A 25,632-nucleotide genomic window follows, 5' to 3' on the forward strand; every position below is an offset into this window, starting at 1 on the left:
AAATCACCCCTTGTGGATGTTAGTCCATTGCTGGCAGGGAGCTGAGCTCTGTGGCTATGCAGACGGGAGACCTGGAGGCAGAGCTTGTCTCCATGACTTTTTCTGGGCACCTAATGAGTCCTTTATCCTGAGATATCTCAGCTTTCTCATCTGCTCAAGATGGGCTCTCCCATGTCGCCTGTTTCCCAAAGCCTGGCTTTCTGCTCTCATGCTTAACAAAGAGAAACAGACCACAGCCACTCAGTGATCAGCTCCCCTTGGAACTACTGGGGCAATGTCAGAGAAGGCTTCTGAGAAGAGTCATTTGCATCTGTCCTGTAGGAATAAGACTGTTTCCAGTTTGTTTTCTCAAAGCAAGACAAGGAGGATGTCTGTGGAGATCAGACAATATTGCTGTTCCTGGAGCTAAAGGCATGGAGGCCGTGGCAGCCTTCTGCCTGGGCATGTGCACCTGAACCTCCCTACCTGAAACCTTGCTGTGGAGAGGCCAGAATGTACCTTCCCAGGAAAGCCTAGTGGGTGTTTTTTTTTAACCTAATTTAAGCCACTAGCATTTGCTGAGCAGCCACTATGTGCCCTAGCTTGTGCTAGGGATTAGGGGGGAAATGCATCATTCATCATATTTAGGTAGGCTTGAGAATTGTTTTTGTGAGAGCTAGGGATAGAGCTGAGTAGAGTGATTGCCTAGTGTGTACAAGACCCTAGGTTCAGTACACAGAACAGAGAACACATAAAATTGCTAACTTTAGCTAGGCATCATTGAACACATAAGATAAGCTTAGGCTATGAGATCCTGTCTTAAAACAAACACAAATGTCTTTGTGAAAAATAATTCAAGCCTTCCTGGAGGTTCTGAGAGGGGATGGGGTGGGGTCACAGGCTGCTAGAACAGGACATGGGAGCCATGTAGCTATGGGATTCTGAGCTAGCCTTCTAGAGACGACAAGGGACCTTCTTCTTGCAAAGAGGATTGGGAAGAATAGGAGATGGGGTATTGGGAGGGCTATGTGGATCCAGGTGCTTCACAGCCTTGAGTGAAGAAGTTCAATAGCAACTGTGCCAGCATTGGACTTATCTGGAAAGTTACCTTGTCAGTGGCCATCTCTGCTCCTGACATAGACATGACAGCCTCAGCCAGGACCCCTATATATGGTTCCTGTGTTCAGCTTCTATGGCCAGGATAAAACAACCATCTCTGACTCTAGTCAAGGCCCTTGATCAAATTCCAATAAGGGATCAATGAAGGAACAAAGTTGAGGTGTTGTCCAGAACAATGAGGCCAGGGAAAAGGGGTCCTGTGGGTCTTTCTATGATTCCAGGAGTGAAGGAATCTGTTAGGGAGAGCATCACCGGAAGAGAAGGTAGGCCCAGCATTCCCAGGGCTCATCTCCACATCGTCCAGCTTGAAAGAGGGCCCTGAGACTGGAGTGTGGGGAGTGGGAAGGGTGCTTAGCCCTCCTCAGTTCCCCGGCCTCCAGGCTTCAGCTTCTCCAGGGTTCTGGTCACTGTGGACAGGCCGCTGCGGGCTCCTGGAAGAGACAGCAAGATAGGGATGCCTGAGTACAGACCCCTACTGAGATGTCAGATCAGAAAGCCCAAGAGAGCAGGGATCAGGATGCTCCAGGCAGAGCTGGGGTACAGTGGGAGGAGCAGACTCGGGAGCTGCTGCTTCAGCCCTGGTCCCACTGCCTCCCAGAGGTGATCTCAGATGTGTCATGTGATCTTTCTGTGCCTCAGTTACCCCATTAAAAAAAAAAACAAAAAAAAATGAAGTTTATTGTAGTACTTCCCAGCATGCGGTTTGTGAGAGCCAAGCTGTTAATCCAGGTAAAATGGTTGGGGCAGCATCTGGAATGGACTCTTCTGCTCAGTAAGCTCTAGGAGAAGGACATATCTACATATGGGGTTGGGTTGCCTTGGAGACACTCCTCCCTGGGTTTCCCAGTGTGGAGAACAGGGCCAGGAAGGGAGAAGATGCCTCGTTTCAGGTATTATTTCCAAGAGCCACATTTCAGCACCAGGAGGAGAGTGGACAGTAACCAGGGCATGAGGCCCAGTGGGTAAGGGAAGAGGAAGCAGGAGGCCCCCAGTCCAAGCTTGGCAGGACAGGGAAACCCTAAAGACAAATGAGAAGGGCTTGCACGGATGGAAGCTGACTCAACATCACTGCTTCGCTTGGTTGGGGACCCCTCCCTGCCTATGACCTTCGGGGCTCCTCCCAGGACCTACAGAGCTGCTCTGTCAGATAGCAGAGACAAAAGATGGCGTTCAGAACGTCAGGCACTTACCTTCTTTATTGCTGTTGTTGCTAGATCTTCCCTCCCCATGGTCTGGTCCTGAGTTAGGATGGATTCTCGGGTTTCCTGCAGGGTGAGAGCACCCCAAATTCCCATCAACTGGGTTATTCCCAAATCAAGCCTAGCTTGAGAAATGAAGTTCTTCCTGCTGTCTAATCTCCACGGGTGGGTGGTTGTCTCTGCTCTCCCGTGCGCCTCTAGGTCACATTATCTAGGCTGACTTGGGGAAGGGCAGAAGAAACAAATCCTTGAAAAAGTGGTAGTGATTTTTGTTTTGTTTTTGAGACAGGGTTTCTCTGTGTAGCCTTAGTGGTCTTGGCATCTACTATGTAAACCAGGCTGGCCTGGAACTTGCTCTGGAGACCAGGCTGGCCTTGAACTCAGAGATCTGCTTTTCTCTGCCTTCTTAATGCTGAGATTAAAGGTGTGCGCTACCACACCTGGCCAGAGGTGGTAGGTTGTTAAGGAGGGAAGTAGGTGTATGTGAAGCTGCATAGGACTGAGGGTGTTGGGAGTTTGGGTGCAGGCTGTGGAAGTCAGGTGGGAACTATTAAGAGGTTGTGGGACCCAAGGCAGAAGAGGGTATTTATTGGGCTGGGGATGAGAGTGTCATCTGTAGAGCTTGGAGACTTTGGGAAGCAAAAAGACTCTTAAGGGAGACTGATTCCTGAGGTTTAGCCATGTCTGCTCAGGCAGCTGCTGGATTCTGCTACTCTGTAGCCATGGTGACACTGGCATACAACACACACACACACACACACACACACACACATCCAGGAACAGTCTCACATATGGGCATGCTCACTGACAGTCACTCACAGGTTTGTACACAAAGGGTTTGTGGGGGAGGAAATGCTCACCTATGGCAGGTAGGATGTGGTCCAGGTTGAACCGAGCCTTCAGGAAGGGGTAGGCGAAGATGAGGAGCCCTGAGGAGGGAAACAGAGGATGCTGTGATGGGGAAGGCCTGATTGGTGTGAGATGTAGGAGGTAGGGGTGGGTGGTTTGTTTATGAAGGTGATGTAGGAGGCACAGAAACAAAGGATCAGGGACTGTGGGGGTGCAAATGGGAGGTGTGTGTGTGTCCGTGTCCCCAGCACTCAGCTCTGGCTGAGGATTCAGTACCTATCTGGGGAAGGAGCTACATGCTATGCAGGCCACAGGTCTGCAGGCTCTTGGCTCTGCTCGGGTAAAGAGCAGAATTGGTCACTCACCATCCTTGGCTAGAACTGGGCCAGGTAACACCAATCCCACTGCCCCCTCCCCTTCCATCTCCAGCTCTCTCCTCTCCCAAGACCTCTAGTGTGGCCTTCTAGGCTCCACTGCTGCTCCTCTCCACTCAGACCTGATGGTCAGGAAGCCACAGGGTGGGGACCTGCCCTGCTGTCCTCCCAGATTGAATGCTCCTGGCATTCAGTGTTTAAAGATATGGAGCTTCAGGCTCTCCTGGGACAGGGACGTAGGGTGAGAGATGGCATTCTACATCAATGGGCCTGACCAGGACAGACAGACAGACAGATAGACAACTGCTTGCTGTTGACTCAATGGAGGAGAGTCTTTTGTCTGAGCTGTCTCATTTTACAGGCCTCTATCACTCTACTCCATCTAGGTTGATGAATCCTACTACAAACACAAGATCCCACCAGGTAAAGGTGTTGGACACCAACCCGTCTTCCCTTGCCCTCCCAGCACACTCACTCAACCAGCCCACAGCCAGCTCTCCTTCCTGCATGCCAAGACTGCACTGTTGATAACTTCTTAGGTTTTCATTCTCTCCAACCACTGACCAGCCAAGCCCTTCACCTCTTATTCACCTCACCAGACCTCTGCTTCCCAGAAAAATCCCCTCCCTCTGCCTCAGCTTGTGTCTGCTCACCAAGCCCAGCAGCACCAAGGAAGATACCACCCACAGCAGCGGCAGCCTTGGACACGGAGACACCGATGATGATGCTGCCGGCCACCAGGCCGAGGGCCACACAGGCCAGCTGCAGGCAGCGGAAGTCTCTGGTGCTGATGGGGATGTCCATGCAGGTCTACCCCAGGGCGCTGCTTCCAGGCCTCCTGGGAGTCTTGGACTTCTTGGATGGACGCTTCCTTGTTGAGACGCCACACCCAGGGTGGAAACTTCTGGGTTGTAAGTTTTTAGGCCAGTTTGGGCCTGGGATTTATCTGCAACCTTATCCCACAGTTTTCCAGGGGCCCGGAGGCCTAGCTTGACCTCAACACCCCAGTTTACTCTTCCTTTTGTGAAGGGCTCTGCAGCCAGAGACCACTTTGGGGGTTCCTGCCTGGCCACATTTCCACTTTGGCCAGGGTTCTAGTGACGTGGGTCTGCCCCATGGGGTCCTCCTCTGTCAGCTGTCACCTAGGATCTCAGGGAGCTGGGCCCAAGTTCTCTTGCTCAACTTTGCCAGCTCTGTCCACCCTGCTCAGTTGCCTTGGAGCCTGGGCCTATTAAAGTTTAAAGAAATGCAAGGCGGGGTCAGGGGCAGGCCTAGGAAACAGGTTTCTCGAGGTACAGGCAGCAAGCAGGTGATGAGTTATTCATGAGCCTGCAATATGAGCTTCCGTTTGCATCCCCAGGGTCCAGTGGGCAGGTAGCCTAGGTTCCACTGTTGGTTCCTGAGCAGGAAGGCTGGGCTTATGGCTTCATATGGGGCTCAGAGGGTAAGGATGTGAGGAGACTCCCTAGTCACATGCTCAAGACTGACCCTGCTGGTCTCTGCCCCTTGGTGTAGCGGTGCACCTGAGGCCCTGCTTGGAAACATGGAAGGAGGGGTAGTCCTCCAGGTCTACTCTTCCCTGTGCCTCCCATGCTTCTCCAACTATTCTGTCAGCTGCTGGGCCTAGGTAAGGCTGAGAGCTCTTAACCTAAGCCTTGATCTTAAGAAATCCCATTTATCTCAGGTAGGCATTGGTACCACCCCATTTAAGCTTCTAGTAGGAGGAAAGGCTAAACCCTGGCAATTCCTGGCTGGGAAGAGCCAGTTGGGTAGGGTAGGGTTGGACAGAGGGACTGGGCAAGAAGTGTCATGAAACTGGGACACGGTAGGGACCTTTTAGCTTGAGGACCTCTACCCAGTCTGGCTGACATGGTCATCCTGTTTGGAGGACCAACCCAACTGAGCCTGAGCAGTGGTAGCACAAACAAGTCCAGTCCTGATTCCTACCCCTCTTTCCTAGAGCCTAGCTCCAACCCTCAATAATTGCATTCCCTGAATCTATATGGATCAGGGTATTTCCAGTCCTCCAGCACAGACCTGTTCCCTGCTCTAACCTGGGGACACTTCTCAAAGTCACATTACCCTGCACTGAATCCCCAGGCCTCCCTTCCATTGCTCATTTCTATTACCAGGCCTTTGGTCTCCACCAGCCTCACAATCCCTTCCCTCCACTGCTTCTCCCTCCTCAAGCTCTTCTTTCCTTCTCCCTGCTGAGCATTTACCTGGTGCTTGCTGTTTAGTAAACCTCTCCTTGTCCCTCAAGACCTACATGGGCAGCCATCCCTGCGCAGCCTTCTTGACCATGCCTGGGCTGTTCTGCCATCCCACCTGAAGGGCTCCCTCCTCTTCTTTGTTCTGCTTCCTTTGGATACTGTGAACTCTGCTGTGGATCCTGGTCTGTTTTTCCCCTCTGGGTATCCATGCAGTGGGACGGGCAGGAGTGAAGTTTAACTGGGGCTGATGGGTTAGGCAGGATCTTGGTTGGGGTTAACGCCTTCTCCAGAGACAACTTTCAGCGAAACAACTCTTTATTGGGGGTGGGGATAAGGGCTATATAAACCTTAGGGAGTGGGTAGGGGGTTTGGGGACGAATGTACATCATTGGCTGGGGCCGAGGTGCTGGAGAATGCTTCATTTGCATGAAGAGGAATTCCAGGTGCTTCCTAGACAAGTCCCTATGAGGTGAGAGGAAGTTTAACCTGGAGCCTGGCTACCAGGCTTCATGACTACCTCAAGGGTGGCAGAGATGGGGGTTGCGTGGAGGTCAGGCAGGTCCAGAGCAGGGATGAAACAGTCCTGCATCCGCTGGTCTCAGGATGAAATTTTTCTGGGTTTGGACAAGTCTAGACCTCACAGCTCCTCCCCTTTCCCCACCCCCTCCCAGTTGCATGGCTTACCAGCCTCACACTCTGCAGAATGCTATGCTACAGAGACCTGGCTGAAGCTTCTGGATAAAGCATAGGATGGAGCTCTGGGCTTGGCCCTACGTCTCCACCTTAAGTCATCAGGGAAGAGGGCATCATGTAAGCAACATCTCTACCAATAGTCTTCTCTTGCTTTACAGTGTGGGGGAGGGGCTAAACAGGTCCCAAGGGCCTGATGGGAGCCTCAGCTGTAGGATCACAGAGCTTGGATGGCCCCTCAGGTCCCATACAGATGGAGCCTCTAAAGCCAAGCCTTCCACCATCATCTCCACATTCCCAGGATAAGGCCAGAGTTTTCCTCTAATTTGTCACCAGCTTGTCAAAATAAATGGCCATGAATCCATGTTCGCTCATGAGTCTTTCACAATGCCTTGCCTCCCACTCACCCTTAAGTGTTGGCATTACTAGGGGTTAGTAGAGCCAGCACTCAAAGTCCAAGGCCAAGAGTGGCTCTTCCACACTGTCATCAAGACAGATGCCCTGGGGCTGGGCTGGCCTTCACCACTTGCTCTGTCTTACATCAGGCACCTCTCCTAGGAACTGTACCTCAAGCCAGATTCAAGAACATTCCCATCTTTAAAACCCAGTGTCCAAATTCAAATTTAGATGTTCTGTTTGGCACTGTAGTGGCACTGGGGAGATAGCTCAGTCAGTAAAGCTCTTGATGTGCAAGCATGAGGACTTCCGTTTGATTCCCAGAACAAACACTAAAAGCTGGGCATGGCAACATGCACTAATAATTGCATTGCTGTGGAGGGCACAGACAAGTCCCTGAGGTTCACTGGCCAGCTGATGTATCTGAATCAGTAAGTCTCAGGTCCCCATGAAAAAATTTTTTTCTTTCAGAAACAAAACAAAACCCCAGGATGAATGGCTCCTGAACACCTGAACTTGACGTCTGGCCTCTCCATGCATGCACACACATATGCACATGCACCCACACATACACATTAACTGCCTTCTCTCCCACTCTTCTTTCAGTGTAGGCTAGACAACCTTTGAGGAAATACATGTTGATCCCTGAGTGATCTGCTTGCAGTCAGAGATGAGTTCAACGAAGCAGTCTGTGGGAGACAGTGAGTTGCAGCAGCCTAAGTTCCAGGAGTTCTTAGCCCTTCCAAGTACCAGAGTCCTTCTCATGGGAACCTGGGTTCTCCTGGAGTCATAGGACTCAGAGCACCACTGAGACGTGGCACATACTTGGACCCACCATAGAATCTCTTGTCTCCCAGTGAGGCAAAGGCTGAGAGGGTGTCTGCCTACAGAGATGTCTGCCTATGATGAGTGTCTGACTGTGGAAGGTGTCTGTCTATGCCCTTTCTTTCTCAGAAATGCCAAGTCCAAGTGTGGGTTGAGTGTGTGGAGGGAGAGTGGTTGATGAGCCCCAGCTTAGTTTGGTTCTATTTATTTCCCATGATGGGTGAGAACCCTGGAACAGAGTGTGATTAATTCACTGGTCCCCTGGGGGATGGGCAGTTTTCTTGGATGGTTCAGAAGCTGAAGTCGGGGAAGCAGCTTCCAAGGCAACTGCTACCATGGAAACAAGAATGTCAGCCTTCTGGGGACCTTGCTCCTAGGGTCTCTCCAGACCTGAAGCTGCTGGAGTAGTTGGCATGAGACCAATGTAAGCTGGCTGTGGAGCTGGGTCTGGCAAGGGGCAGTGGACCAGGAGGGAGAAGAGGCCCCAGAGTTCAAGGTGGACATGAGGAAGCCCACGAACTTGGTCAGCCATGGCCAGAGCTCCCAGGGTCCAGTGGAAACTAGTACTGAAGCTAGACCAATGGCCTCTAGCAAGATTTGAGAAATGAGGTCTGAGAGACTTTCGGTGGCTGGAACCAGTTCTCCTTCCAAGATGGAAAGACTGCCAGAGGAAGTTGATAGCAGAGACACAAGTCTCATTTGCCTCTGTCAGCTCCTTGAAGCTGGCTCCCTGAAGACTACAGCCCAGTGGGATCCTGGGGACTAGAAAACTGGCCTTTACCATCCATCCCAAATTTCAATGCCCCACATCGCAGAGCTCCCTCTGAGCATCCACTATACATGGAGAGCTAGAGAGCTAGAACATTCGGACACCCCAGTGAATGGTGGTACAGGCAGAACTAGAACCCAGAACCTCTAGCTTCCAATAGCAGACTGTTCCCTGGCACCATGGCTGGCCCTCTGACAGGGACCCCAGGACAGAATGGTGGGCAGAGTAGCCAATCAAAATAAGGAGCCAGAGACCTGACATCTCAGTCAGATCAATCTACATACCATACAGGGGCTCTCAGAGGACTCCCTGGGGAAGGGAAGGGGCAGCGTATTTCCAAGCTTGGTGTCATAGTTTTATTAATCCACCCAGGAGACAAGGTAAGCACAGCAAGATAACCAAATATAATGGACTACCTGTTGGATGCTCCTAGGTCAGCACGACCCTTCACCTTCATCACTTGTGTGCTAAACACCAACCGCTATGCTCATTGAGAGTTGCTAAGAGATGGATGTGTAAGCAATTTGTCTGGAAAACAAAGCCCATGAGTGGCTGAGCTGGGACTTGAACCAAAGCAGCAAGGCTCTGGGTTGCAAACCTCAGTGGGAGGAACTCAAGTCCCACCATTCATTCCTAGCTATCCAGCTCTGGGCCACCTTTTCCTTTGTCTGCCTGTCTTTCATGTCCAGTGGATAAAATAATAGCATGTGCCCATAGAACAGCTGTGCAAACGAAACTACTTAGAATGGACCTGCTACTTTATAAATGTACAACTGTTAGCAAAACCAAAGCTGCACTGTATCATTGTGAACAGCTTTCCGAGGGAGTGGGACCAGTGTGAGGAGGTGGGTGGGAGGGCACAGCTTGAGCAAAGGTAAGTAGGATGAGAGCCTGGGGTCTTGGGCTGTAGCAAGATCGGGGACTTGGAGGACTGACCAGGCCAGTGCTGAAGTCCACAGACAGAATTCATTTCCTAGTTCTGGATGTCCAGGGGCTGGGAGGGAGCCTTTGGGCCATTCTGCAAATCTGCTTTTCCAGCTGCTCTCACCTCAGGTGGATGAAGAGATGCAAAGGGAAAACCATCATCGATGCCACCCAAATATGCAGACATTCATACTACAGGAGAACTGGTAGCCCATGACCTGAGCCCTGATACCAGATTCCCTCTTGACACCTTGGGAAGTTACAAAGGCCTTTCCCACCCAGCTCCTTCTAGTCTGGGTACCAGTGGAAAGCACCATTTCTTTTTGTCATCTATTTTGGTAGGATAAGTGCAGTTCTGGACATACATCAGGTCTGCAATAAAGGCATAGTAATGCTTTAGACATGGAAATATGGCCTTCTGTGGGGGTGGGTACTGGGTCCTCTATTACAGTTCCTTTTGAAACCTGCTATGTGATGGCTACTGACCCCACCTCAACTTCTTGGTAAACAGCCTCTCAAAAGCAGAGTTATTATAGACATGGTGTCTGATAAATTTCCTTTCCTCAACTATAAACAAAAGCAAATCTCACCTTGTGGATAAATATTTGGGGATCCCTCCTGCAACTTCACATCTTGGAGGTCTGCCTCCTCTTCAAGCCTGCAGTTGACAAAAGGACCACCAAGGCTGCCACAGGCAGAATTTTAAATTATTTATTAAAACAAGCACAAGTTATGAGAGAATTTTGGTGATTGTGGTTGACTAATATTGTATGTCATATATGCAAATCTGTTTTACGTGACTCCACAGCTTATTTTCCAGTGGCTGTGCCTTCATGTCTGGGGCAGAGGGCACAGCATTCCTCATAGCAGGGCACAGGGCTTTCTCTCAGACACAGCAGTCTGACTACCCTAGGTTTGTGGAGGAGCAGCGGCAGACAACGATGCAAAGACACCAGTCTCTAACGTTTTCATCATAGTAACAGCTTAAAATCAGTTGAGACTGTCGGGGAGAGGATTAAAACCCAAGTGCGTGGATATCCGCGTGGGGAATATCTACGGGCTTGCAGTGTGAGTTTGAAGTTCTATGATTGCTGGAAGAACACGGTTTAAATAAGCAAACATATTTTTAAAAAGAAATAATACTGACTTTAGCAGCAATCCCAAACATGGAAGAGGATGATAAATGAGGAATACATTTCGGTCACGGCAAAGAAAGATTATGAGCTTCTCTGTGCTACAGACCGGAAGAGTGATCTGGTTCCCTGCCCTTCCTGAATTGAGGGGATGGCTTTGCTCAGCCAGGGAGAGGACAGGCAGAGAGGACGTCTGTAGGACAGAGGAAGGTGGGAGGATCGCCAGAAGAAGGTGACAGTGCAGGGAAGAGGCATGCATGTCCACAGCTTCTGTCAGCCGGACTCCCTGAAGGCTGCAGCCCCTGCAGCCCCCACCGCAAGCTGGATCCGGGATCTGCACATCGGGAGCCTTTGGAGCCCGGCAGAGACGGTCCTGCTGCAGGCGATTATGCAAAGTGACTAGTGATTGCTTTCCTTTTCAAAGACAACCCCTTTGGAAAAAGCTTTCTCCTTTGAAGACTCCAGGGAAATGGGGGATGGGTGGGAACCCGGGAGCCTTTGTGGATGGTAAAGGCCTGCAGGGGCTGCAGGGCAGGTCCCTCTGCCTGCTTCACACTTTGACCTTACAGGTTTTCAGGGGGCACCGCTGGGACAGGCCTACAAGGAGTGCCTGCAGTGGTTCAGAGCCCTGCCGGTGTCAAACATGGGTTTGCATCTCGGCTTCGGCCAGCCTGGGCCAGGGCTCGCCTTCGAGCCAGGCGAGATTTGGATGGAGGGGACAGCTTCATAGAGCAGAGGCCCTCGGCTAGGGCCTCCTGTTCCTCGGCCAGTTCATTCTCCTCATGCTGAGACAGCTGGCGGTTTAGGGCAATGGCCTCAGCTGCGAAGAGAGTCAAGTCCATGGTGCTGCTGTTTCTGTAGGGGCCGGGAAAGGCACGGAGAAGAGGGCAGCAGGATTGAGATCAGCCACGCAGGCGCAGGCGCTCGGATGTACCTACCCACTGCTGGGTTCTACAACCCAGCAGATTTCCCTGGCCCATGCTGCTCTCTCCAACGCAGCTTTGCCTGGTTTAGAACCTTGTTCCAGTAAGATGAGAATGGGCTTTGAGCCTCATGGGCAGGGCAGTCAGAGCACCCACTTCCAGGCTCTACCGTTGCCCCGGCTCTTCCCAAGCTAGGGGCTGCAGTTGTCTCCTTTTCCCTACAAACAGGGGCTCTGGTACAGACAGCCCTGTGCTACTTCTGTCTGTGCTCCTAGAGCCTAGCCCAGGTGGGCATCAGCCAGACACTTTGGGCCTGTTGAGTTATCTGGGGGTTTGTCATGTGCAAGCATCTGCAACAGCTTAGCCGGGTGGGAATGCCAGCCAGGTCGAGGCAGCCTGGGGTGAAGAAGAGAGAACCTTTTGGGTAGCTCCTCCTAAAAGCTGCAGTGGTTCAGAGTACCATGGATGCTGAATATGGACTTGCATGAGGCTGAGTTCTCAAGGGAGTTCCTGCCCAGCCTAGCTCCACCCCTACGGGCAGAGCTTGGTAGGGATTTACAAAAAGTTGCTCTGTGTCCTAGCACAAGTTAACTTGAGCCCGCTGACTCTTATCTTTTCCATCTCTAAAATGGATTCTGGAAAACTTAAGTTTGTTGTGAAGAAACAGCACAGTCATTTGCTGCATGGCATCTCAGTTGCTGACATATACCAGTGCCATCTCTGATGACTGACTGTACATGATGAAATTGTATTCTTTTCTCTTTTCTATTCTTAGTGCTGGGGTCTGAAGTCTGGGCATTTCTCTCACTGCGTTTTTCAGGCTGGACCCGGTCTTTGAGCAACACATGACTGCACACAAATGTGTTTAGTACCACACTGGACATGTGGTAAGTATTTAAGACACAGAGGCCATTATCATTCTTGTGTGCCTAACAGTACATGTGGCAATCTGTCCTTCTGCCTTACAGAGGCCCTGAACCCCTCCTCTCCCTTGCTAGGAGCAGAAGCCTCCTGTGAAGATGGTCCAGAGATAAGGACCACTTTGGGATGCAAATGGTGATTCAGTCACACTCAAGTGAGTAGAAACAGGGGTTTTCCTGAAAAGAGGGGCTGAGATGAAGCTGAGAAAGGGGAATCTATGGGATCAATAGGATTGAGGGGTAGTGCCCAGAGAACTTTGTAGAGAGGGCCTCAGAGCCTGAAGATGGGCCCATGCCCCACACATGGCTGAGATCTGAGGGAAAGTCAAGGCCAAGGTGAGAAGGCAGATGGAAGCGTTACCTCTGAAGGACTTGCGGCGTGGGGAGTCCCCTTTCTGGAGCTTGCTAGAATGGGAAGGATAGATTGTGGGTAATGTTGCTCCCAACTTCCAAGAGCTGCCCCCACCCAGGCCAGCAGAAGGGGCATGTTACTGCAGGTGCTTGGCCCAACAAGGAGACTTGGTTATGCTTCCTGCAGGGTCAGACCTTATGAAGACAGAGTAAGAGAAGTGCCTCTGCAGAAAGTCCTCTCTCCCCTTTCCTGTTAAAGTCTTAATGCTTTCTAAGAGCCAGTTCAAAGGTCAATTTCCCTGCCACTCTCCCACCCCATGTCAGGCAGAGGCCTTGCTCCTTTGTGCCCCCCTCTAGCACTTTCTCCAGCATCCATCTCACTGTTCTACAAGGTCTCCCTCTCTCCAGGCCTGGGCCTTACTCCTCTCTCTACTGCGTGGTCCTGACATGGTGTGGATGGGAATTAGCTATTGAGCTATCCTGACATCTCTTTGGGCAGGCAATGCTTCCCTCTTCCAGCAGGGTGACAGAGGTGGTAAGGGACTGGCAGACCAAGGACAAAGGGAGGGAAAAGTTCAAGTCCTGTGATTGACCATGGAGGATTTAGTTTTATAGTGAGGACTTGGTTTCTGAACTCATGGAAAATGTCACCACTTGCCTTTTAGGACTCTCAGTTGCAAGGAGAATCACATGACTCTAATGCAGTCACATAAGCTGTAAGACCTTGCTTGCCCCTGGGGACTCTTAGCTAATAATAATGTTTTATACCATAGACCCTGAATGGCAACTCCAGACTGCTTCCTGGGATGGGCGCCTCTGCTAACAGAGGGATCCATGTGTCAAACCCTCACAGGGCACCAGGGGTTTGGTGGGAACGGGTGGCCAGGTTGAGAGGCAAATCTATGGCACATCAAGGGGCTGAGCCAGGAGTCATTCCTTCTACCACAGGATGTCTGGAGCTGCTGTCCCACCTGTCCCCAGCTTGGGGAAGCCGCACTGTGAGGTGAGAGCTTCCTTGTGACACCTCCTGTAGGCCAGTAGAGGTTTCATGCCACCCATCCTGTGTGTGGTCACTCACCCCTTGTACCCATGGATGCTGCAGAACTTGGGCAGCACTGAGTCTTTGCTTCGCATCTCGAACCAGGAGCTTAGAGATGAGGTCTTTGGCCTCGTTGGAGATGTGAGCCCAGTCTTTGTCAGGAAACTCGTATTTGCCTTCCTGGATGCTCTCAAACAGCTTGTTCTAGGCGAAGAGAGTTCATTCTGAGGTCACACTGGCCAGGGATGGGTAGGATATGCTGCTACTGATCTGGTCCCCTGACTCCAACTCTGCTACAAGTGTTGTTCATGGTTTAGAATGCCAAGGACAGAGCCTCTTTCCTCAATCTCCCCGAGGTCCCTCAGTAATACTCAATGACCGTGGAAGGCGAAAATGGCTATGCTACTTGTAGGACAGGAGAGGTGATGTGTAAACAGCATCCATACATTAAAGCCTGCTCCTGGCTCCTGGAAATCTGCTCTAGTCGTCCTCTCCTCCCTGCAGTGCACATGAAGTGTTTCATGCCTCCATCTCTTGGCTTGTACTCATCCTACCTGCAGGTCTAGTCTCTTCCCCTGGGCCAGGCATATTTGAGTTTGTTCAGGTCTGCTGGTCTCAACAACCCTCTCCCAAAATATTATAGGTGGCCGAATGTCTATCTTTGTTTACTTATGGTTTCCCCCTCAGACTGGGGATAATCTCCTATCCTAAACCTGTTTGGCACCCCACAACCACGCTGCCCTCACCTATGCCCAGTGAGGCGCAGGTAGTACTTACCTGGCACATCCTGCATACCTCTCCCCGGTCCCAGCCACAGTCAGCCCCACAGTGACCTACAAAGGGGGGGTAGCCACTCAGCATGATGTAGAGGACCACACCCAGGCTCCACAGGTCACAGCGCTTGTCATAGAAAGTAGCCTCGTCCCTAAAGACCTCCACCACCTCAGGTGCCATATACTCTGCAGAGCCGCACTGTAGGATAGGGCATGGGGAGGGGAGATGGCAAAGAGAGAGGGTGAGTTCGTGGGCACGCACAGGGCAAAGTGCAGAATGTACTTCAAGTAAGAGGAAGGAAGGTTGAAGTCACAGCCGGAAGTCCTCAGGAAAGCTGCAGGGCTCTCCAGTGCCCCAAAGACACAAAGACAAGTGTCAGTTGAGACACCATCCTCTGGCTCACAAGGCCAACCCCATATTACTTTCCTATCTTCCTGGGTCCTTCTCCAGTGGTCCCAGGAAAGGAGCCCCAGGAGAGCTTCCCCACCTCATCTCTCTCTAAGCAGACCTTGTATGTATACCTGCCAAGAATGGCACAGGAGAGGCATCTGTGGAGATTTGCCTCCGTCCTGTAGGGTTTGTTTTTTTATTTTTTAAAGTGACTCTTGCCCAGCTTTCCATTAGCTTAGAGGAAGGAAACCTAATGGTTTAAAATTCAGTGTATCAAGTCTTGAACTCGAATGAAACATCCGATCTCCGTGCCCTTTAGAAAGAAGGTTCAGGATGGACAGCAGCACTGCCAGGCAGTCAGTCTCAGGAGACTGCTGAGAGGAATAAAAGACATGTATTTTGCTTCCCCTTATTATTTCAGGCTCCCCTACTCCTACCTAGCCCTCTACCCTACCACTCCTAACTAATTTGATTAGAGGATGGTGAGTGCTCTCGAGAACAGATATTTTGTTTGCTACTGGCAATTAATGTAAATGAATTTGAGAACAAGGGAACACTGTATGTTGGATGCTGATATGAAAACATTCCTATATACTGTTGCTTAGAATAAGACATGCTATAAGCATATTTAAAGTCAAGTCTTTAAAAAAAGCTATTAGCAAAATTCACTGATGAAGCATGCAAATCTCAAAAGAATCATCGTAATTACAGTGTAGTAAGTATGTGTGAGAGACGTCTTCTGGGAGATCCCAGCACCACCGTTTGAAATGTGAAATGTGAAGGAGGAGAAACATCAGGAAAAGCGATCCTCTGTGCAAGATGTCTGGGGCCTCACCGGCTTCCCACAGCATGAATTTTCCTGGGTGGGATGATCACTCCTGTCCTCTACACAGGGGGATGAGGGACTCAGGGGATTCTCTGGAGCTTATTCATCTGGGACAGGAGTCTGGATGCAGCCTGTGCTTGCAGAGACAATGGGCTCCTCTTTGGCCAATGAAAGCTCCAATGGCAGCTTCATTAGCAACTGGGTGGGATCCGTTTGAAAGCCAAAGGACCGCTCAGGCCTGAGAGGTGCAACATGGGGCTTCCCTTCCTATCCCTCTGTTCTCTCACAGATTCAAATGCTCCACACACACAGCAGCAGAGGCACAGGCTACAAGGCCATACGTACTGGAGTGGTCAGCTCTGGCGTGGTTATGGGAGTGCAGGAGTTGTTCAACTTTACCCCACTGCCCAAGTCAAAGTCACAAATTTTCACCGGAGACACCTGCAAAAGAAGACAGGACCTGTCACAAGAGGTCATGGGACAGCAATGTGACCAACAGAGGCTTGGTTGTCAATGGCAGCTGTTCTCTCTATTAGGCCATAATTCCTGTCCTTGGGTTAGCAAGGCACCTGAGGACTGACTCCTCTCTTATCTCCTAAGGGAGAGGGGCTGAACTAGATGGTGTTAGGATTGCTGTGACCTAGTTGGGTGGTGGTGGCTCACACCTTTAAATCCTAGCACTGGGGAGGCAGAGGCAGGTGGATCTCTGAGTTTGAGGCCAGCCTAATATATACAGAGTGAGTTCAAGGACAGCCAGGAAGTCTGACCTCAAACTCACAGAGAACCAACTGCTTGTTTCCTGAAATAAGCTGAAATTAAAGGCATGTTACCACACCCCGTTTTAGCAATTCTTAAATGTACAACCTGGTGCCATCAATCAGATACACCATTACCACCACAGTTTCGAACATTCTTCCACCACTCCAAGTGAGGGGCGGACTCTCGCCACTCTTGCTCATGTCTGACTCAGGCAACTCTAACCTACTTCTGCCTTGATTGATTGGCCTACTTCAGATAGTCCACATAAGTAGAATGTACATACTTGTCTATGTATCTCCTTTCACTCAGCTTAAGAGTTTCCACTGTTGCTGTTTTGGGACATGCTGGGAATGAAACCCCAGACCTTGCATGCTAGGCTGGTATTCTAGTGGTATCTCCAGACCTGGTATAAATGTTCATGTATGTTATAGTGGGTATCAGCACTTCATTCTGTTTAGGGTTGAGTAATATTCCATTGTATGTAGCGATCACGTTTTGTTTATCCATTTTGTCGATGGACTCAGTGGCTACTAAGAACAATGAATGCTGTTATACAGGTTAGCACACAAATACCTGCTGCAGTTTCTCTTTTCAGTTTTGGGCACATCCGTAGGAGAACTGCTGTTTCTGCACTTAGCCTTTGGAGGACCTGTCAAACCATTCCCACATTCACAGCACCAGCAAGGTATGAGGAATCCAACTCACCTACATCTTCCCCATCATGAACTGTTTTCTACTAAAAAAAAGATAGCCAGCCTAGTAGGTGTATAGTAGCCACACTGAGCTGCAGTCCGTTAATAACTTATGGAGCAGAACATCTTATCATGTGCTTGCTAGCCATCTGCAAGTCTCTGAAGAAAGACCATTCAGGCCTCTTGACTATTTCAGAATTGAGTTGCTGCTCTGTGGCCAAGTCTTAAGAGGTCTTTATATATTTTGAACATTAAACCCTGATCAGATATATGACTTTCAGATATTTTCTCCCATTATTCAAGTTGGCTTTTCAGTTTCTTGATAATGCCTTTTGACATTTAGCTTCTCTTAAAATTTAGTTTTTCCAACCATAAAAAAAGGGGCAATAAACATGTACCATGGAGAACCAATGAAAGAGAGGACCTGAAACACTGTGTATGTCAGAGGCAGCAATGAAAGCTTTGAGCACCCACAGGGCTCTAGGGCCTGCTCCAGTGCCATAGTCCAGGCCTTCCCATTTACCATGGAAAGACCTTCTGTATGGTTTTTAAAAAAAACCTCTCTAAGTATCAGTTTCTTCATCCATAAAATGAAGATAATAGTAGTGTGTATCTTAAGATGTTTTATACATACCAAATAAGCACAAGTGCCTGACACAATGTGAATATTTGAAATGTTAACTATAATTATTATTAATGATCATAATAATGATACATTATGAAGGTATATGCAGAACTACTGATAGGATGTCACAATCACAAAAATATTTGTTTTTGATTTTTCAGACAAGTTCTATGTATCCTTGGCTGCCCTGGAACTCACTCTGTAGCCAGGCTAGCCTCAAACTCAGAGATCTGCCCGCCTCTGCCTCCCCAGTGCTAGGATTCAGGGCGTGCATTACCACAACCAGCAGAAGTCACAAGGTTTACTTGAGTTAATACATTAGTGTCCCACAGAGAACTGTGTGTGGTGGACTGGCTCATACATTCACTTCTGGCTGTTCCTTAGCTATGAGCTAAAGCTTCTACACTAAGAATGCTGTTCTTGCATTAGTACATGCATGTACACACATGGAGCTGTGAATATGGGCTACTGGTACTATCAGCCTCTACCACAGAATTTGTTAAATGCATACACTATATGGAAACACAAACACTCCCATTTACCAGTAGACCGGCTATAGTGATGTTTACATAGGGGGCAATGTTCAACAGAAGCATTTAGAGTTTCACTATTAATGAGCACCTTGGAGATAGAAATAGAAACAAACTCTTATCAAGAACTTGCTCCCTAATTATTACTCCTAATAGTGGACACCACCTGGCATAATACCATACCACAGCATTTATGGGCAGAGACAGCCATATAAAAGAACATATTTCAGTTGTCTCTGACTCACACCAACTGCTCTGAAGCACTGTGATAGAAAATATTAATGCTGCTCAAGGCTCACATATTTTACAAGCTTGCAGACTGAAGCCAATCAAACAGGTGATAAGATCAAAAGGCACAAGGACTAACTACCTGGAAGTTTTGGGGGGGGGGTGCAGGGGTCATTTCAGACAGGGTCTCACTCTGTAGCGGAGGTTGGCTTTGAACTTGTGGTGACCCACCTGTTTCAGCCTCGAGAGGGCTCAGATTACAGGTGTAAGATGCCACACCTGGCTGGAATGTGGGGACATTACATATTAGGTACACCGGTCTCCTGTGTTCACAGTAAGCTGTTCTTGGTGCTCGGCCAGGGGGGCTTCTGACTTCCTGCACTGAGGCAGGGAGGTATTCCTGATTGACATGAACTGTAACATCCCAAACCAGGCCAGGTACCTTTTCTGGAGATTCACACAGTATGTTTTCTGGCTTCAGATCACGGTGAGCAATGCCTGGAGTGATAAACAGCAAAGAAGGGGTTAACATATGCACATAATTATCAAACATTCCACACACAATTAATTTTTTCCAAATGCTGTTGTTCGCAGATTAATTCCCAATTATGGTACATTAAAAAATCAACGAGCTGCAGGAGGCAGCGGTAACCAGAGACACAAACCGAGAGCACGGTTGATTCTGCAAAGTTCTTTTGAAGTAGAGGCTTTAGAAGTCTGGCAGGGATAAGAAGCGCTGAATGAATCCTGGGCAGCCTACTTTCCACACCGCAGAGACAACCGAGAATTCTTACTGTGCCCCCTGACATAAAGCTAGGCAGACAGCCCTGCAAATGGCAAGGCTGGGACAGCCATGCAGAAATAATGAGTGCCTTGTTTGAGAGCATCTTGGGACCAGGATGGCTCTCCCTCATTTCTTCTTGTGTAGCTGATTTTAGAAGAAGAGTCCTTCAGTGTGACTCCTGGAGTGTTCTGAGGACCAAGTGTTACTCTGCAATTCTCCCAAGGCTTCTCGGTTCTCCCTCTCACCTGCTCCATACCACATGTGCATGCTTGGCCGCCCTGCCTGCAGCAAAGCTTTGATCGAGTGAGCACACAGCTCTTCAGAGGAGACACCCCAGTGTTTGGGCCACACCTCCTATAGAGGCCTGCAGATAGAAGCTGACCTGTGAAGGCATTAAATTTTCACAGGGGGTGGGGTGGGGTGGGGTAGAATCCATCTACCCATAGTAAGGGATAGAGCTAACAAAGGAGGGCATGGCGTTCTGGCAGAGAACACGGAATTCTACCTCCATCCCTTGACAGCACACACAGCACTGCCTAAAGATTGAACACGCTGCTTCGAAGGCCTGGGAAGCAGCTGAAGGCACAGAGTGATGATGGGGAAAGTGAACATGCCACATTCAAACTCCCGGGATCAGCTTCCCAGGCAGCCCTCAATTCTCTATTAACAGGTCCAGCCTTCTGAAGTTACTTCACTTGAGAAGAAACAGCTGAGCTCCAGCAAGCTAAGTAACTTCATCAGTCACCTAATTGAATGAGAACACAGAGCAACTCAGCCTGGCCTGCACAGATTGAGTTAGGCTACGCTCACCGCACTAAAAGTGAAGGATATTTCCCATTATGGCAAGTACTCCCACAGAAGATCGCAAGCTGCACACAGAGCCTTACTCTCCAAATAGGTGCCCGTGGCCCATCGGTGCCTCGGCCCGAGAACTCGGGGAGCCGGGCTGTAATAAAGGGGCTGCCTGAGTGAGTGCTCCAGCCATCGAGCGGCTCTGGTTCATTTCCCAGAGGTTAAGCCGCAGTGTGTCCAGTATTTAAAAGTAGGGAACTTGTTTTGAGGCTGACCCATTCTTGCCCAATTCATCTTCCCGGCATGAAGTTATTTAGAAAACAGCCAAGTTCACCTGGAAATCGTTTTTCATCCTCTCCAACTTCTAGTCACATGGGCACGGGCCAGCTAGATGGTAACAAGCACTTCACAACTTCTAAGACACCATTGGCCTCTGGTCCCTTTAGTGCATTTTTGTAAATAAATAAATAAAAAATAAAACTGCCTTTACCCCTCCTCCAAGGTATGGCTCCTGTGAAAAGCATGACCCAGTTTTGCAATCTGCAGAGGCAGCTTGGGGAGCAGTTGTAAATCTCTGTCAGGCAGGTGTTCCCTGCATGCACCCCAGCTTTCAGAGACAGAACTGCTTCCATTCATCATGCTGTGCAATGCTCAGATACCCTTCCAGGGAGTCTCAGCTCAGGCGCAGAGTCAGGGCCTCAGCATGGACACTAGAAGTTTGCAGATCACTTCCAGCCACCCAGGAGGAATCAATGAACCCGACCCGCTGCTCACCTGCCACACCTGGCTATGCTCGATGTCTGACACAGAGTGGGATCCATGTACAGCGTGCCTGCAGCTGGCTCTGAGCACTCACAGCTGTGCAGGAAGTAGAGCTAACCAATTATTCGCTCTACCTCCATTTCCCCGCCCAAACCAGGAAGAATGCTTTGCTTCAAGGAAAGTAATTTAGAAGTAAAAACTCTTTATGTCTAGTGAGAGAGGGCAGAAGAGGTAACATTTAACAAAGACCACATCTACACACACACACAATATATATATGATACATATAATAAATATATAAGTATATACATATATATAGGCTTAGAACCTTTATTATATATGAATTTGTGTATGTAGCTGTGTGAATCTTCTGTATGTACTGTGTATATGCATATACATGACAAGAACTGTGCACAATTACCCCACCACATAGCTCCTGACATGTGTACACACATATACCCATAAGAGTTACAGAAGATACAGTCAACTACATAAATGAATTCACCTAATACATAACAAGTGTAATGTGTTAACTACCATGGAGGACACTGTTGTCTTTCTTAATCCTTACCATAATGCCACAGGATATGTGTTACCACTGAAGGAACACAAGAGGGTAACTCAGTTTTCTGTGGCATTAAAACATGTATGAAATAGTTGAACAGACTTATGGATATGCAAAAAGATTAAATTCAGTACAGTAGTTCTTAAATTATCCAATACGGAGGACTACCTAATCCTACCAGGCCAATGTGAAAGATGCTTTAAAAGATGAAATGGTGCTAAAATGCTCCCATGGGAATGGGCCGTTCATTTATGAGTTGTACATCATTTGTAAGGAAAAGGAGGGGCTGGGGACATGGCCTGATGGTTAAGACTGCTAATCATCCTTCAGAGGACAGTTTGGATTCCAGCACCCACACCAGGCAGCTCATAACCACCTGTAAGCCAAGATCCAGGGGATCTGACGTTTCTGGCCTCCTTGGGTATACCCCTTGCACACGTCTTTGTTACTTTGTGGGTTCTTCTTTTTTTTTTTTGCACCTTTTGTTCCCCCTTCACCCCCATCACTAGAAAGGAGAGAAAGGGATGAGGGGGAGATCTCTGAATCTGACTTCTTTCTTCTTTGAGCACAACTAGTAACAAACCGCAGTCAACCCCCTGAATGACCAACAGTTTATCGGGGGTTCTAGCACTTATATACCCTCTGAAAAGTTTGCAGAATTTCAAGTGTCACACAATCGCAGAAACTATCTATAGCTGGCAAAACCATGCCTCTGCTAGAGCACGAGGCAAATCATAGTCAGCTGCTGCAGTCTGAAGCCACTCCACATCCCCACACCTGGGACTTAAACAAAAGCATATTCTTATAATACTTGTGTTTTTTAAAAGGGACCCAAAATTCCAGAATTCTCAAAAATGTCAATACACAGTACCAGATTCACACAAGAACAATTAAAAATCAAATGAATTCTAAAAAAGAGAAATATCACTTACATCGAACCACAGTGCACAAACCACATGTGCTTTGGGCACCATGAATCCAGTCTTTTTGCCCCTTCTTTTGCCTGTACCTCTATCTTGCCACTCTATCATCCCCTACCTTCCACAGTGAAGCCTTGGAGTCACACACCTCCTCTCCCTAGGTGGACAAGTGTGAATCATGAGGTGCCATCTGTGCCACCTCTTGAATAGGTGCCCTGCCGGGACTATGTCCTCCCCTTGGTACCCAGAACGTGGTTGGCCCAACCTGCCCAACATGCCCACCCAAATCAAAGCCTTGACTCACCTTTAGTGTGCAGGAAGTCAAGGGCAGTGGCGACGTCCCGCACCACTCTACTGGCTTCTAGCTCATTGAAGTGCTTCCGCTTCTGGATGTGAGCTAGGATGGAGCCTGGGGGCAGAGGGACAAGAAAGAATGGCTTTGTAGGCTCTGGCGAGCATAACTTCTTTAAGGACAAGTTTGTGGTGGAGACACAGGCTTTCTTATTGATTAATGTCAAGCACCAACTGCAGTGCTTGGTACAGCAGGACCAGCATAACTCTGCTGAACCTGATTGCTACCTCTGTGTCTGCCTGTGAGGAGTTCAGATGCAGTTCACTACATACGAGGCAAAAAGATACTGATGCCACTGGGGCTGAGCTGGCTTCTGACATCAAAAGGAAGTAAAAATGAAATCGCTTATGGCTGTGGGGCTTACAGACATTTCCCCCTCTTCTTCTGAACTCTGACACAGAGAACACAGACAGGCCTTCAGTGGAAATTCCCCACACTCCTTGTCTAAGCAAAGCCTCGGGGGTGGGGGAAACGGAAAAGACAGGATTGCTTTTCCTCCTAAACCTTCTCCTTCACACGTCATTATTAATTTTGTTGGCAATGATTACCATTTATTGAGTGTCTACTATGTGCCCCAAACTGTTCAATCCTCTTCAGAAACATTATCTCAACACAAATGCACAAAATGAGCAGAACAGCTATGCCCATTGTATGAATGGGCAATTTCATGTCAAGAAGTGGCTAAGCAACTTGATAAACTCACACACAGCAAGTGGTGGAGCCATGGCTTTTGCCCAGTAAATCCAGCCTTGGAGCTTGTGCACACGTCCTTTCCGCACACAGGACTGTGGTCCAACTGCTGGGGAGTGGATAGTCTTGAGCCCTCCCACATCCCCTTCATCCCACAGTCTGGCCTTACTAGAGCTATCCCTTAAGCAAAATGGCTTCAGACCATCCTATTGTGTCTGGTAGTCTAAACATAATTCACAGTCTATGCTCATTGTTGGAAGCCAGTATTGGGCGTCCACTGGGCTGAAGGTGTCATTCCTGGGTCCTAAAAATGACCCATGCTTACTTATTATAGTTTTTGCCCTGCTGTTTGTTATTTATAAATTTATTTAAAAAGCAAGACAGGAAAACTATTTCACAGACTTCTCAGCCCAGTCTGCTGTCTTGATAGTGCCCACAGCCAGCACTTATTGATCCCTTCGTGCCTAGCAGCCTGGTGCTAAGTGCTTCCCTCAATGCTTTCTCATTCCGTCTCCACTGCAGCCCTCTAAGGCAGCTGCTACCAAGAGCTCTATTTCACAGATGAGAATACTGTTTGCAGAAGGCTAACCGATGTTTCCAAGGTCAGGAGGCTGACGAGTGTGACTTCAGCTTAGCTTTGTTAGTTTCTATGCAGCCTTCCTCAGCCCCACACATTCCTGTAGCCTTCATCTTGCAAATGTGCCCTTCGCCTGGTGCACAGAGGGGAGAGGAGGGGACGGGTCATTCCAGTGACAGCAGTGTGGTGGCAGGTGGATCTTCCTTCCACCCGAAGGCTGGTATGTTCTTGTTTTTCCCCTGTATCCCGAGTCTGCGTTCCAAACAATGGGGCCCTCCTCTCCTCTGTTTAGTCTTTCTAGACTTCCCAGTGTAAGTCAAAGCTTCCACTTCATAATTAATTTAGTTACGTAGTGAATGTGTCAAAAGAGGGGATTGATAAATTGATCACTAACAGTATCTATATAGAGCTCCTATTCTAATGAAAAGGCATTTATAGACTATCCACACAGGTGACATTCTAAGCGCTGCAAAATGCTAATTATCATCCTTCCCTCCGGCCTCCCTTCTCCCAAACCAAGGGCAGTTTTTAAGTCCTTCATCCTTTTTATTAGCTTGACTCATTTTAGAAGTCTCTGGGATTCATGATGGATGATCACCACCCTGGGTCTTAATCCAAAGTCCAAACACATACTCAACAAGATATACCTCCTTGCAATTTCTCAAAGACCAAGTAAAACCGTGTGTCATCTTCAAAGAATTCAATCAGCTCCAAAATGTTCCTTAAATAGAGAAAAGGGGGGAGCATTATATGCTAAAGTCCACTCATAAATATCCAATGGACAAATACACAGTGGCTGAGGCGGGCAGAAAGCAACTTGAAATCAGAATGCTTATCAAAGACTCATGTTTGAGAAGCAGCCCACAGTGTTAGCAAGATTCAGGTCACCTTATCTTTCCATAATGTTTAGTCTCTGGTGTTTTCACCAAGTCTGGGCTGTCAAACCCCAACCCTAAAACCCACTAGGTAGAGTTATAAAAAGTCCTGGTCACATTAAACTGAATAAAATCTGCAGCCGACTGGAAGCAATTGCGGCTAATAACACTGAATAGTAGGTGTGTGTCCTGGAGGCAAGCAGCAAATAATTACTTGCCCTCCCTCTTGCCCATAAATCACGGGGCAGTATTTACATTGCCTGGAGAAAATGGAAACATCTGTCAAATAGACTTGGGGCCTAACGTGGGCACCGCTAGACCCTAACTGCTAAGCGCTGCTTAATGAAACCGCAGCGTTCCTGGCCACTGTAGCACTTGTGGCCTTCCCCGGTGAGCACTCTCTGTCTGCCGGAGTATTGCAGTGCTCTGCCAACAAGGTCGTCTTGTAACTCAGTGGGGAAGCCACCAGCTTGGATATTGGAGGTGTTGGGGGCTTTTTTTCTTTGGAAGAACGAAATAAACCTAGTAGAGTCTCTAATGCTGAACTAAGAAGCTGCAGGGCTGAAAATAAAAATCTGTCCCTCATAAAAAAATGCTGAGCACTTGGGGAGAGACCAGGCTTTTACTAGTGTGAAGGCGTCCGAATAAGATGGCCAAAATGGCCTAATTTGAAAGAAGATTGTAGAGGCAGTGCCTGGAGTTAAATCAACAGCGGCCCCCTTCCTCCAAGCTTAATGACAAAACCATCAATACCAGGCCACTGGCTCCCTGCTGACCCTGCCAAGGAA

The 25,632-nt window shown here is 48.8% G+C and overlaps 2 protein-coding genes across 7 annotated transcripts in view; both read right to left on the reverse strand.

The window, feature by feature from the left end:
• Positions 1-4,704, reverse strand: Kncn (kinocilin). The gene is made up of 4 exons (XM_021160707.2): positions 4,174-4,704; positions 3,158-3,226; positions 2,289-2,363; positions 1-1,529 (listed from the first exon to the last, which is right to left on the reverse strand). The coding sequence occupies exons 1-4, from the start codon at positions 4,322-4,324 to the stop codon at positions 1,450-1,452; spliced, it is 375 nt and encodes a 124-aa protein (XP_021016366.1). The 5' UTR covers positions 4,325-4,704; the 3' UTR covers positions 1-1,449.
• A 5,330-nt stretch (positions 4,705-10,034) lies between these two features.
• The window catches only part of Mknk1 (MAPK interacting serine/threonine kinase 1), a 39,320-nt gene continuing 23,722 nt past the window's right edge, over positions 10,035-25,632 (reverse strand). For 4 of the 6 annotated variants that reach the window (XM_029476331.2, XM_029476329.2, XM_021160701.3 and 1 more), the window contains 8 exons: positions 24,617-24,690; positions 22,655-22,759; positions 18,970-19,025; positions 16,039-16,134; positions 14,481-14,675; positions 13,743-13,907; positions 12,675-12,718; positions 10,035-11,325 (listed from right to left, as the gene is read on the reverse strand). In XM_029476331.2, the coding sequence (XP_029332191.1) occupies positions 11,091-11,325; positions 12,675-12,718; positions 13,743-13,907; positions 14,481-14,675; positions 16,039-16,134; positions 18,970-19,025; positions 22,655-22,759; positions 24,617-24,690 (970 nt within the window). In that variant the 3' untranslated portion in view covers positions 10,035-11,090. The remainder of the gene's footprint in view (positions 11,326-12,674; positions 12,719-13,742; positions 13,908-14,480; positions 14,676-16,038; positions 16,135-18,969; positions 19,026-22,654; positions 22,760-24,616; positions 24,691-25,632) is intronic. The other 2 variants (XM_021160704.3, XM_029476333.2) reach the window with 2 other exon arrangements.

Source organism: Mus caroli, unplaced genomic scaffold (assembly GCF_978045245.1).
Source record: "Mus caroli unplaced genomic scaffold, Mus_caroli_1 scaffold_6, whole genome shotgun sequence".
NCBI lineage: Eukaryota > Metazoa > Chordata > Mammalia > Rodentia > Muridae > Mus > Mus caroli.

Bases quoted from the DNA above. Each gene is read 5' to 3' on its own strand.
- Kncn (XM_021160707.2), bottom strand. From the start codon at position 4,324: ATGGACATCCCCATCAGCACCAGAGACTTCCGCTGCCTGCAGCTGGCC. The intron at 2,364-3,157 runs GTGAGCATTTCC...CTCACCCTGCAG, and splicing joins CCACATCCTACCTGCCATAG to GAAACCCGAGAATCCATCCT. The intron at 1,530-2,288 runs GTAAGTGCCTGA...TGTCTCTTCCAG, and splicing joins CAACAACAGCAATAAAGAAG to GAGCCCGCAGCGGCCTGTCC.